The 12,590-nt window shown below is 71.4% G+C and overlaps 1 protein-coding gene across 1 annotated transcript; it reads left to right on the top strand.

Annotated features, from left to right (window-relative positions):
* The first annotated feature begins 5,524 nt into the window (after positions 1 to 5,524).
* Positions 5,525 to 12,590, top strand: MSL1 (MSL complex subunit 1). Its single transcript, XM_083809165.1, has 8 exons — positions 5,525 to 6,368; positions 8,935 to 9,158; positions 10,000 to 10,382; positions 11,454 to 11,518; positions 11,691 to 11,758; positions 12,008 to 12,132; positions 12,226 to 12,298; positions 12,428 to 12,590. The coding sequence occupies exons 1-8, from the start codon at positions 5,754 to 5,756 to the stop codon at positions 12,516 to 12,518; spliced, it is 1,644 nt and encodes a 547-aa protein (XP_083665291.1). The 5' UTR covers positions 5,525 to 5,753; the 3' UTR covers positions 12,519 to 12,590.

The following is a 12,590-nucleotide window of genomic DNA, read 5'->3' on the forward strand; positions in this document are numbered from 1 at the left end:
ACCTCCTGATACTGGGTGGGTGCCAGCACCCTGAGGGTCCCTGGGGGGGGGCACACATCAGACGACCACCGTGGGGCTGGGGACCTCTGGGGACATCCCGGTGCCCACAGGGGGGCACCTGGGCTGGGGTGCAGCCGTGCGCCCCCCCGGGGAACCGTGCCGGGGAGGCCACCAAAGCCACCAGCCCCACGCTCGCCGTGCCCCACGGTGCCCCCCCAAAGTGCCCCCCCCCCCCAGCTGTGCCGCGGCACGAGGGTGCTGGGGGCTGTTATGGGGTGCTGGGGGCTGTTTTGGGGTGCTGGGGGCTTTTATGGGGTGCTGGGGGCTGTTTTGGGGTGCTGGGGGCTGTTTTGGGGTACTGGGGGCTTTTATGGGGGTGCCGGGTCCTGCCCCGCAGCACGGGGGGGGCCACTTCCAGCCCAGCCGAGGCCGCCACGTGCCGCCGTGCCCAGGTGCCAGGTGAGCGGCGCGGGGACACACGTGGCACCGTGCCCCCCCCCACCTCACCGTCCCTGCACGGCACCGCACGCGTCCCCCCCCCAATCCTGCACCCCTTGGCAGGGCAGACCCCCGGGGCCTTTTTTTTTTTTTCCCTGCAGCCCCCCTCCCCCCCCCCCCCAAGGGGGACAAGGGGGGCAGCTGGGGGGGGGGGGGGTCAGAGGGCAGGGGGGGGACACACGGCGGGGGCCGGTGGTGGCCGCGTGCCCCCGTGGCCGGGTTGGCGGCGGCGCCGTGCGGCGGTGCCACGTGCCGGAGCGCCGCGCTCCCCGGGCAGCGCCCGCGTGCACGAGGATTTATTTTTACTCCGGGGCTGGCCGGGTTGTTTACCTCGCTGCACCTTTTCCAGGAAAAAGCCTGGACACGAGTGGGGGGGGGGGGGACACAAGACACCGGGGGGGTGCCTCCTCCTCCGGGGGCTCGCTTCTCCCTGTGACCCCCCTCCCCTTGCTCTCGGCTGGGGGCGCAGCGGGGTGCGGACCCCCCCCCCCCCCTCCAGCTGGGTGCTGGGGGTGCAGAGGGTTTGGACACCCCCCCCCCCCAAAGTGCTGCAGCCCCAGTGCCCCCCCCCCCAGTGTCGGCCGCTCTCCAGACCCGCTGTGGGGTCCCCGCGGGGCCGCGGACATGGAGCGTGGCCCGGTGCCCCCGTGGGCACCTCGTGCCTCAGTTCCCCCCCCCCCCCCACCGTTCGGTGCGGTGCTGCGGGAAGGGGGCGGCCGGGGTGCCGGGTGGCACCCGAAGTGGGGGTGGGGGGGGTCCCACACCCCTGAGCCCCCCCCTTTTTGTCCCCACGGGCCCCCCGGTGACGGTGGGCAGGACCCCGGTTGCGCTCGGGGAGCTGGGCACGGCCGCTCGCCGGGGGCCCCCGGTGGGGGGGGGGTTGTGGGGGGGGGTTTCCTGCCTGCAGAGCAGATTTCTGGCTGCAAGCAGGGAGCTGCAGCCCCCCCCCCCCCGGGCTTTGGCCCCCCCCCTGCAACTCTTGGCCGGGGCCTGCGGCTCGGCGCTGCCAGGACTCGCCTTTCCCCTCCCTGCGGAAAGGGAAAAGAGTCAGGTAAACAACGGGCTGGGGCGCCCGGCCCCCCCCCGGCCCCCCCCGCACCCAGCACCCTGCACCCAGCACCCTGCACCCCGCGGACGGGATGGGGCAGGGACCCCGGCGGGGCAGGGGCTGGGGGTGCCCATGTCCAGGGGGTGCAGGGGTTAGGGGGGGGACCCGGAGATCTGGGGAGGGTGTAAAATGCCCGGGGGGGGGCTGCAGGGTCTGGGGGTGCAGGGACCCCCAAGGGTGTAGGGGTGCAGGGTTTAGGGGTGCAGGGACCCCAGGGGGGTGCGGGGTTTGGGGGTGCAGGGACCCCTGAGGATGTAGGGCTGCAGGGTCTGGGGGTGCAGGGACCCCCAAGGGTGTAGGGGTGCAGAATTTGGGGGTGCAGGGACCCCAGGGGGGTGCAGGATTTGGGGGTGCAGGGACCCCCAAGGGTGTAGGGGTGCAGAATTTGGGGGTGCAGGGACCCCAGGGGGGTGCAGGATTTGGGGGTGCAGGGACCCCCAAGGGTGTAGGGGTGCAGAATTTGGGGGTGCAGGGACCCCAGGGGGGTGCAGGATTTGGGGGTGCAGGGACCCCCAAGGGTGTAGGGGTGCAGGATTTGGGGGTGCAGGGACCACAGGGGGGTGCAGGATCTGGGGGTGCAGGGAACCCCAAGGGTGTAGGGGTGCAGGATTTGGGGGTGCCGGGAACCCCAGGGGGGCGCAGGGTTTGGGGGTGCCGGGACCCCAGGGGGGTGCAGGATTTGGGGGTGCAGGGCCCCCAGGGGGGTGCAGAGCCCCAGAGATCGGGGTGATGCCAGGGGCTCCTTCGACCTCATCCCCCCCCTACTCTATGCACGGGGGGGGGGGGGCAAACAACCCACACCCCATTCCCACAGCTCCGTGGCCCCGCATTTGGGGTGCCAGCGGTGTCGGTGCAGCGAGTTTTGTTTTTTTTTTGGGGGGGGGGGGGGGGGACGACACACGCTGATTGCGGGGGCTCGGGCGCTCGGCGTCTGTGCCAGCCCATGTGAGCGGCTGTGTGTGTGTGTCCCCCCCACCTCCTCCTCCTCCTCGTCTTCCTCCTCCTCCGCCGTGTTTGCGAGCCCTTCTGCATGCGAGCGGGGCCGCTGGCGGCGTCACGTGGCGGGCGCATGTGAGCCCTGCTCCATTTTTAGCCGCCACAACCTCCCCGCGAAAGCAGCGGCCCTGCTGCAGAGCCATGTGCGGGCGGGCGCCCGGCCGGCACGTGGGCCTGCAGGAGCGCAGCGCGGGGCCGCAGGGAAACCCCCCCCCCCAGGTTTTTTTTTATCCCCCCCCCCCCCAATGCACACCCCACACTGGGTGTTCGCGGCCTGCTGCCACGCGGGGAGAGCTGCAGCGCTGCAGCGGCTCTTGGGGGGGGCTGTGGATTTCGGGGGGGGGTGCCCGCAGCCCCCCCCCCCCACTTTGCTGCAGGTTTGCTCCTTGCGCCCCCCCGATTAAAAGCAGCTCTGCAGAGGCACACGCGCGCGTGTGTGTGTTTGTGTCCCGCGTGTCCCCAGTGGGGGGGGGGCGGTGTTTGTGCAGAGGGCGGGGGGGGGCTGCCAGTGTGCGCGGGGGTGTGCAGGCACGTGTGCGTGCTGGGGCTGCAGTGCCTGCACGGGGGGGGCGGTGTGGGGGGGTGCAGGCAGGGGGCTGCAGTGCCTCCCTGCAGGGGTGTGCATGCATGTGAGCAAGGGTGTGCACGTGTGTGTGCAGGTACGTGTGTGCACACGTGTGTGTGCATGCAGGGAGCTGCAGTGCCTCCCTGCAGGGGTGTGCATGCATGTGAGCAAGGGTGTGCACGTGTGTGTGCATGCAGGTACGTGTGTGCACACGTGTGTGTGCATGCAGGGGGCTGCAGTGCCTCCCTGCAGGGGTGTGCGTGTGTGTGTGTGCAGTCTGTGCATGCAGGTACATGTGTGCACATGTGTGTGCATGCATGTGCACGCAGCAGGGCTGCAGACCTTCCCTGCAGGGATGCGTGTGTGCATGTGAGCAAGGGTGTGCACATGTGCATGGAGCGTGTGTGTGTGTGTGCAGGTCCATGTGTGCATGTGTGCACACGCAGGGGGCTGCAGTCCCTTCCTGCAGGGGTGTCTGTGCACGTGTGAGCAAGCGTGTGCATGCATGAGCATGCGTGCATGTGTGTGTGTGCACGGTGTGTGTGCACGGTGTGTGCGCACGGTGTGTGCGCACGCTGGGGGCTGCAGCCTCTGCCAGTGTTTGTGCGTGTGTGCGCACTTGCACGCGTGCAATCCTTCCCTGCAGGAGCATGTGTTTACGTATGCACACAGACGTGTTTGTGCACGCATGCGCGCATTTGTGTGGGTGTTTGTGCACTTGCACACGCGCACCAGCTGCTGCATTCCCTGCGGGACTGCGTGTGCATGCGTGTGCGTGCGGGGCGCCGCAGCCTCTGCGGGTGTGTCTGCGTGTGCACGCGTGTGCTTGAGCATTGCACCAGGGGCTGCAGCCTGCTCAGGGCGTGCATGCGTGTGCATGCGTGTGCGTGTGCGTGTGCCCGCTGGGGCTGCAGGACCGCGCACACACACGCATTTGCACACCCACCCCCCCGGGGAGGGGGATGCACACGACGTGGGGGGGGGGGGCAGGCTGCAGATCCCCCCGGGGCACGCGTGGGTGTGCCCGCCCGTTCCCCCCCCCCCCCCCGTGTGGGTGTGCGCGGGGGGGTCCCGGTGTTTGGGGGGGGGGGGGAGGAGGAGGCCGCGGTGGGGGGGGTGGGGGGGGGGGTCCCGGTGCCGCCCCCGTTGCGCTGCGGGCGGAGCCGCCGCGCTCGGGAGCCACCGGGCGGCCGCACCGGGATACTGCGGGCGGCGGGGCGGGACCCCCGGCCCGGGACCCCCCCCCCCCCCGCTTCACCCCGCCGCTGCACCCCCCCAACCCCCCCCCCCGGCTGCCCCCCGGTGCCCGAGCCGCCGCCGCCGCCGCCTCCGCCGGCGCATGCGCACCCCCGCCCGGTTTAAAGGTAACCGGGGGCCGCCGCGGGCCTGGCCCCCGCCGCCGCCGGTACCGGCCCGGCCCTAGGGGGGCGCCTTTGGAGGGTGGGGGGTGTTCCCCCCCACCTCCCCCCCTTTGAGGGGGGGGGGGTTCCGGTGCTGTGAGGAGAGGCCCACGGGGGTCTCCGGTGCCGTGAGGAGGGACCCGGGGGGGTCCCGGTGCTGGGAGGGGGGACATTAGGAGTCCCCGGTGTCGTGAGGGGGGGCCCGGGGGGGTCCCCGGTACCGTAAGGAGGGGCCTAGGGGGGTCCCGATGCTGTGAGGAGGGGCCCGGGGGGGGTCCCGGTGCTGTGAGGAGGGACATTGGGAGTCCCCGGTAGCGTGAGGAGGGGCCCAGGGAGGTCCCCGGTACCGTGAGGGGGACCCGAGGGGGTCTCGGTAACCGTAAGGAGGGACGTTAGGAGTCCCCGGTACCGTAAGGGGGGGCCCGGGGGAGTCCCGGTACTGTGGGGAGGGACACTGGGAGTCCCTGGTGCCGTGAGGACGGACCCGGGGGGGTCCCCGGTGTCGTGAGGGGGACCCGAGGGGGTCTCGGTAACCGTGAGGAGGGACATTGGGAGTCCCCGGTACCGTAAGGGGGGGCCCGGGGGGGTCCCTGGTACCGTAAGGGGGGGCCCGGGGGGGTCTCGGTAACCGTGAGGAGGAACCTTGGGGGGTCCCCGGTGCCGTGAGGAGGGGCCCGAGGGGTCCCCGGTACCGTGAGGGAGCCCCGGGGGCTGCTTAGAGACGGGGGGGGGGGTGGGCAACCGGGGAGGCCGCTTGGAGGGAAACGGGAAGGGGGGGGGGGGGGCAACCGGGAAGGGGCCCCGGGAGGGTCCGTGAGGTGCCCCGGGGCTTGGAGGGGGGTGGCTCGGTAACGGGGCGGGGGGCAGTTACTTGGGGGGGGGGGTGTCCGTGACAGGATCTCGGTAACGGAGGGGGGGGGTGTCCGTGAGGGGTCTCGGTAACGGGAGAGGGGCGGGGGTCAGTAACCGGGCTGGGGGGGGGAGGTCCGTGAGGGGGTCTCGGTAACGGGGGGGGCTCCGTGAGGGGGCGCCGGGCCGGCCCCTGCTCGTCTCCCGCGGCCCGTCCCGGGGATGCTGGCGGCGGGGCCCCGTCTCCCCCCGGGCCTCCTGGTAGGCCGCGCGGTGCCGTTGTGCCGGCGGCCCCCGCGCCATGGCGGCGGGCGGTAGCGGCGGCGGGCCGTGAGCCATGCGATCCACCACGGCCTTCCGGGCGGCCGGGGCCGAGCGGCCGGGCCCGGCGGGGGAGCCCCGGCAGGAGCAGGAGCAGCAGCAGCAGCAGGAGGAGGAGGAGGAGGAGGAGGAGGGGGAGGAGGGCCCCGCGCCGCACCGCCCGCCGCCCCGCAGGCCCAAGGAGCCGCCGCCGCTGGGGGCACACAAGGGCCGAGGCGGCGGGGTGCCGGCGGGGGCTCCCGGGCCGCCGGCCGAGAGCTGGGCCGGGCTGGTGCCGCTGACCGCCGGCGGCAAGCAGGAGGCGGCGGGGGATGCCAGCGGCCGGCCGCGGTACCAGGCGGGGCTGCCCGGGCACGGAGCGGCACCGGCGGCCGCGAAGGAGAGCGGCGGAGCGGGGACGGGGCCCGCGGAGCCGGGACCGGGGCCGGGCCCGCAGCAGCCGCCTCCCGCCGAGGCCAAGTGGAGGAGCGGAGCGCGGAGGGGAGGCATGGGGGCCGGCGGCGGCTCGCCGGGGCAGGCCGCCTGCCTGCGGCAGATCCTGCTGCTCCAGCTGGACCTCATCGAGCAGCAGCAGCAGCAGCTGCAGGCCAAGGAGAAGGAGATCGAGGAGCTCAAGGCCGAGCGGGACACGGTACGGAAGGGGGGGGGGGGGGAATTGGGGGGGCTGGGGGGGGCGGGGAGGCACATGGGGTTAATACGGCACCCAGGGGGTTAACCCTCCCCCCCGGCACCCAAGGGGTTAACACCCCCCGGCACCCAAGGGGTTAACCCCCCTGGGCTTCCTGCCCCCCTCCCAAACAGGTAAGTGCGCCCCCCCCGTAGGTTAACACCATCCCCCATTTCGGCATGCAAGGGGTTAACCCCCTGGCGTTAATGCCCCCCTGTTTGGCACCCAAGGGGTTAATACCGCCAGGCCTTAATGCCCCCCCCGGCAACCAAGGGGTTAATCCCCCCCCGTTTGGCACCCAAGGGGTTAACCCCCTGGGTTAATACCCCCCTCTGGCACCCAAAGGGTTAACCCCCGGTTAACACCCCCCCGGCACCCAAGGGGTTAATACCCCGACGTTAATTACCCCCCCCCTTGGTTTTAATACCCCATGGGGCATTTGCCCCCCCCATGGGGTAATTGCCCCCCCCCAGCTACCCAGGGGGTTAATTGCCCCCCCATGATTTTTTGCCCCCCCCCCCCGGTAATTGCCCCCCCGGGTAATTGCCCCCCCCCGGCCACCCAGGAGTTAATTGCCCCCCAGGGGGGGGTTTTGCCCCCTTCCCCCGGGGGTAATTGCACCCCCATGGGGTAATTGCCCCCCCGGCCACCCAGGGGTTAAATCCCCCCGCCATGTTTTTTTGGCCCCCCCCCCCCGGTAATTGCCCCCCCCGGCCACCCAGGGGTTAATTGCCCCCCCCATGGGGTTTTTGCCCCCTCCCCCCGGGGTTAATTGCCCCCCATGGGGTAATTGCCCCCCCATCTGCCCCCCCCGGCACCCAAGGGGTTAACACCCGGGGTACCCCCCCCCCCCCGTGCCCCCAAACAAAGCCCTTGGGGGGGGGGGCCGGGGGGGTGGGGTCGGTACCGGGGGGGCGGGGCCCCGGGGTTACCGGCGGGGGCACAAAGGGCGGGGGCGGGGCGGGGGTTAACGGGCCGCCGCCCGTTGCCATGGCAGCGGGGGGGGGCCTTAAAGAGCCCGCGGCGGCTCCGGGCCCGGGGGTTAACTTAAAGGGGCCGCGTCACCTCCGGGGCGGGGTTTAATTTTTTGGGGGGGGGGGGGCGCTGCGGCGGAGCTCCGCAGCTGCCGCATGGCCCCCCCCCCGGCTGCGGGGCTGGCCCCCCCCCCCCCCCCTTCCTGCATGGCTGCTGCAGGGCTGGCACGCACCGCAGTGCCCCCCCCCTCCCGAAGCCGTGGCAGGGTGGGCTGAGCCCCCCCGGACCCCCCCCCCGTGGCTGATGTGTGCCCCCCCCCCCCCGAGGGTTATGTGCCCCCCCCCGAGGGTTATGTGCCCCCCCCAAGGGTTATGTGCCCCCCCAAGGGTTATGTGCCCCCCCCCCCGGGGTGTTCATGCTGCATGACCCCCCCCCCCCCCGCCACGGCTACCTCTGCTGACCCCACTCTTATGGGGGGGGGGGGGGCCATGGTGTTGGGTGACCTCTGCGAAGCTTTGCCCCCCCCCCCGCCCCCCCAATCCGTGCGTTGCCCCCCCCCGGGGGGGGCCCTGCCTTGCACGGACGTGGTTTGCATCCGCCTTGCACGCCCGCCGGCCACGCACACCCGGGAGGACCCCGGCTTCTGGGGGGGGGGGCTCAGACCCATGTGGTGCCAGTCCTTGGGGGGGGGGGGGGGGGGGGGGAAGTCGCTGCCCCCTGGGTGTCCTCCCGGGGGGGCTCCAAAGCAGAGGGCACAGAGCCCCCGGAGGGTCCCCGTCCTCCCCCCCCCCCCTCAAGGGCAGGGGGCACCCAGGGGCTGGGTGCTCGACCCCCCCGGGGGGGGGGCAGTATGCAAGGGTTGCCCCCGCCGCAGGGACGCTGGGCTGCCGGTTCCCCTCGAGGCCTGGCTTTCTAATAACGACCGCAGCTAATTAATAGACCGGGAGCCCGCAGCTAATTACAAACCTCCAGCTCGAGGAGAGGGGGGGGGGACACGGCGGGGCTGGAGGGGCTCCGGCTCTGCATCCCAGCTCTGCTGCCCCTTGGGGGGGGGGGGGGGGGGGGCAGCAAGCGGCCGTCGTGCCCCCTTTGGACATCTCTGCCTCATTAGGCTTCCCGCTAATTAGCGGCAAGGGGGCGCCTTCCCTGTAGCCCCCCCCCCCCAGCGTGTGGGGGGGCGCAGGGGGCTCCCCCCAAACTTTTTTCCTGCCGAGCGCTGCTGGGAGGGGGGCGCGGTGAAAGCCTCGGGTGGGCGCAGAGAGCGGCGCCGGCGCCGCAGGAAAAGCCACCGGTACCCCACGATGGGGGGGGGGGGAGCACTGGGGGCCGCGGGCCACCTCCGGGGGCTCCGGGTTGCCTCTGGGGGCTCCAGCTCGGAAAAGCCCGGTACCCCATGATGAGTTGGGGGGGGCCCTGGGGGCCACGGGCTGGCTCCGGGTTGCCCCTGGGGGCTCCTTGGCTGCCCCCCCCCCCCCCCCGGGGGTATTTCCCCTGCTTGCCCCCGTGCTGTCCGCATGGAGCCCCCCCCCCGAGCCTCGGTGTCGCCGTGCTGCAGCTCCTGGCGCGGATCGAGCGCATGGAGAGGCGGGTGCAGCTGGTGAAGAAGGACACGGAGAGGGAGAAGCACCGCGTCTTCCAGGGCTTCGAGGCTGACGAGAAGGCCGAGGCCGAGGCGTGCGAGAAGCTGCCGCTGGAGTGCCCGCGGGACCTGCTGGAGCCCTCGCAGACCCTGCAGCCCAAGCACTTCCCCTACGGCAGGAACGGGAAGGGGCACAAAAGGTAAAGGGTGGGATGGGATGGGATTGGGGGGACGGGGGGGGGTCCGGGGGTCGGCCCCGCGTGGCGTGGGGCTGGGGGGGTCTCCAGCGCAGCGTCCTCCTTCCCCTCCGGGCGCCCAGGGAAGGGAGGGCAGCCCCCGGCGTGCCCGTGGTGGCTTCGCCTTCCCCCGCCGTGGGGTTGGTGGCACGTGGGCACCGTCCCCCCCCCCCCCCCAAAGGGAAGGGGACGGAGCGCTCGGCACCCCACGGGGCTGTCACCGGCGTCCCACGGGTGTCCCAGGGCACGTGGTGGGAGCCGGGGAGCGAGGCCGGCCCGGCTGGGGCTCTGCAAGCGCGCCCACCCCCCTGCCCTGCCGCAGCACGGCCGCGCGTGCCACGTCCTCCCCCGGAGCTCAGGGCAGGGGTGAGAAGGGGGGGAAACGGACCCGAGGGTGCTGGGGAGCCTCTCGGGCTCCCCCAGCCCGGCGTTGGCCGCGGATTTCCCTTTCCCCTGCCCGTGCTCCGTCCAGGCTGGGTCCCGTCGCGTTTGCGGTCCTGCTTCTGATGAAAACCCCGCCGCCCTGCGTCCGTGGTGCCTGGCACCCGCACGCCTCTCCCGTGCGGGCAAGCACGTAAAAACCAAGCGGTGCTGACACCCCCGGGAAGGTTGGGGGCAAAAAAAGCCTCGAAAGCTTCGGCGGGGCAGCCGTGTGCGGGGCTGGGAGCCCTGGCGTGCTGGGCACGGCTCTCGCCCCCCAAATCTCCCCTGGGCTTGGTAAAAATGCCCCGTTTTGGGGCTGTTGGTGCGTGCAGGACCGGCCGGGTTCCCGCCCCCGCTCAGCTCTCCTTCCTCCCTCCCGTAGGAAGCCGCCGTTCGGGAGCACGGAGAGGAAGACCCCCGTTAAAAAACTGGTGTCCGAGTTCTCGAAGGTGAAGAGTAAAACTCTGAAGCACTCCCCCGGGAAAGAGGAGTCGAGCGGCTCTTTGTCCGAAACTGTTTGCAAACGGGAACTGCGGAGCCAAGAGACTCCGGAAAAAAACAGGGCGCTGCCGGAGACCCCGCTCAGACCCTCGGCGCCCCTGAAGGGCCCCGGCAGCCAGCCCAAGGAGAAGGGCTTCTTCAGCGAGATCGAGGACCTGCCCTACCTTTCAACCACGGAAATGTACTTGTGCCGCTGGCATCAGCCCCCCCCATCACCGTTGCCGTTACGAGAGCCCTCCCCAAAGAAGGAGGAGACTGTAGCAAGTAAGCGATGGAGGGAGAGGAGAGCCTGCCCTGCCCGGTCGTGCTGGGCTCCGGCGGGGCGTTACGGCACAGGCGGGGGCGTTACGGCACAGCCGGCGGCGAGAGGAGGGCTCGACTGCCCCGGGGGGGGCTCTGTGCCCTGTCCCAAAACCGAGTCCCAAACGCGATGGGAGAGGTGAAGCCGGTGTCCGGAGCGCCCCAAGCCCCTTCGGCTCGTGCTGTCCACGGAGCCGGGCGGGGGGGCTCTGGCCCTGCTGGCCGTGCTCCCTTTCCAACCGCCCTGTGCTTTCCAGAGCCCCCCCCCCCCCCGTGCCTGTTTTTAAGCCAGGCACGAAGCAGCTTCCCTCTCACGGCTGGGAAACGCGTCCCTGGGTTGATTTGGCCGCCACGCGCTGCGGTGCTTGCTCCTCGCCCTGCGTCTCGGTGGCACAGAGAGGGGAGCTGGGCAGAAACTGGGCAGAAACCAGGCAGAAACTGGGCAGAAACAGGGCAGAAACCGCGGTGCCTCTTCTGCCGGGCCGCCTCTTCCTGGGGTTCTCCTCCAAACCCCACAGCAGAGCTTCAGGTTTTTTTTGGGGTTTGCTGCGCTCCAGCCGACGGCGAATACGCGCTGGCCGACGCTGGGTGGCAAAACGCCCCGGAGCGCGAGGAGCGGACCTCGACGCGCCTCCTCGTAGCGTGCCTCGGCTTTCCCCCGCCCGCCTGGCTGCGGGAGGCAGGGCAGAGCGAGCCGCACGCCTGGCTTCCAGCCCTCCTCACGCTGGCCCGGAGCCTTTCGGTGCTCGGGGTTTAACCACGCTCTGCCCGCAGCGAGGTCGGTGCCCGGCTGCGCTGCTCGCGACGCCCGGAGCCGCCTCTGCCCACGGGTTTGTGGCTCCTGGGCTGTCTGCAGCGGGCAGCGCGTGCTGAGACGAGCTCTGGGGGCGGCACCGGGGGTGTCGGGAGCCGGTTGAGCTCCCGGTAACGGGGCCGGGACCTGGGAAGGAGCAGTCACGAGCCCGGGGGTGGGACCGGCGGCATGGAGCGGTGCCTCCGCGCCGGGTTAACGGCCAAACCTTCCCCCCCCCGCAGTTCCATCTTGGAGGGACCATGTTGTGGAGCCCCTGCGAGACCCCAACCCCTCAGACGTCCTGGAGGTACGTACGGCCCCGCGTTCTTTCCTCGGTGGGCTTAACCCCCAGAAAAGCTCCCCCTGGGGCTGCTGGAGGGCAGATCGGGGTCCCGCGGAGGATCCTGCGGCAGGCGAGGGAGGACGGGCGGCGCCGGGAGGAGCGGGGGGAGCGCTCACCTCCCGTTGTGTCCTCGCAGAACCTCGATGACAGCGTGTTTTCCAAGCGGCATGCGAAACTGGAGCTGGATGAGAAACGGAGAAAAAGGTAGGAACGAACGCGGTGCCGAGGGCACCTCCCGCGCGCGCGGGTCCCGCCGGACCCTGACAGCCCTGGGGGAACCAGGACAGACGCTGCCGGGAGCCGTTTGCAGGAAGAGAACCCAAAAACCCTTTCCACTGCCCGTGTCTCTGCCGGGGAGCCCGAGCAGGCTTTGTAGGGGCGCGCAGCTCGGCCAGGAGCCTTGCAGCTCCCGCACCGTGCTCGGCCTGACCCCATCTCCTCGCTGCCTTCCAGGTGGGACATCCAGAGGATCAGGGAACAACGAATCCTACAGCGCCTGCAGCTCCGAATGTACAAAAGGAAAGGAATTCAGGAGTCGGAGCCTGAAGTTACCTCATTTTTCCCTGAGCCGGATGACGGTGAGTGCCCGGCGGTGCCGGGGAGGGGGGGGGTCCGGCGGGGAGCTCCCCCTGCCCGTCCCGTCCCCGTGACGCCCGGTGTCTCTCCCGCAGTGGAAAGCTTGCTGATCACCCCCTACCTGCCCGTCGTCGCCTTCGGCCGCCCCTTACCCAAACTGACCCCACAGTGAGTACCGGGAGAGGGGCTGCCGGTGGTGTCACCCACCGGGAGGCTGCGGGAGCCTTTTGGGCCGGTGCCGGTGCCGCGGGGCGCTCAGTACCGCCGCGGGGCCCTCAGTACCGCCTCTGCCCGCAGGAATTTCGAGCTGCCCTGGCTGGACGAGCGCAGCCGCTGCCGGCTGGAGGTGCAGAAGAAGCAGACCCCGCACCGGACCTGCAGGAAGTAGCGGCGGCGCGGCGGAGCCGGGAGCTCTGCGCCTTTCGGGGGCCCTGCCCTCTTGGTTCTCGTTCACGGATCG

The sequence above is a fragment of the Anser anser genome (genome assembly GCF_964211835.1).
Source record: "Anser anser genome assembly, chromosome: 23".
In the NCBI taxonomy this organism is placed as follows: domain Eukaryota; kingdom Metazoa; phylum Chordata; class Aves; order Anseriformes; family Anatidae; genus Anser; species Anser anser.

Excerpts from the sequence above, each read along its gene's own strand:
- MSL1 (XM_083809165.1), top strand. The coding sequence starts at position 5,754 with ATGCGATCCACCACGGCCTTCCGGGCGGCCGGGGCCGAGCGGCCGGGC. Across the intron at positions 10,383-11,453 it reads GAAGGAGGAGACTGTAGCAA|TTCCATCTTGGAGGGACCAT; the intron begins GTAAGCGATGGA and ends CCCCCCCCGCAG. Across the intron at positions 12,133-12,225 it reads TTTCCCTGAGCCGGATGACG|TGGAAAGCTTGCTGATCACC; the intron begins GTGAGTGCCCGG and ends TCTCTCCCGCAG.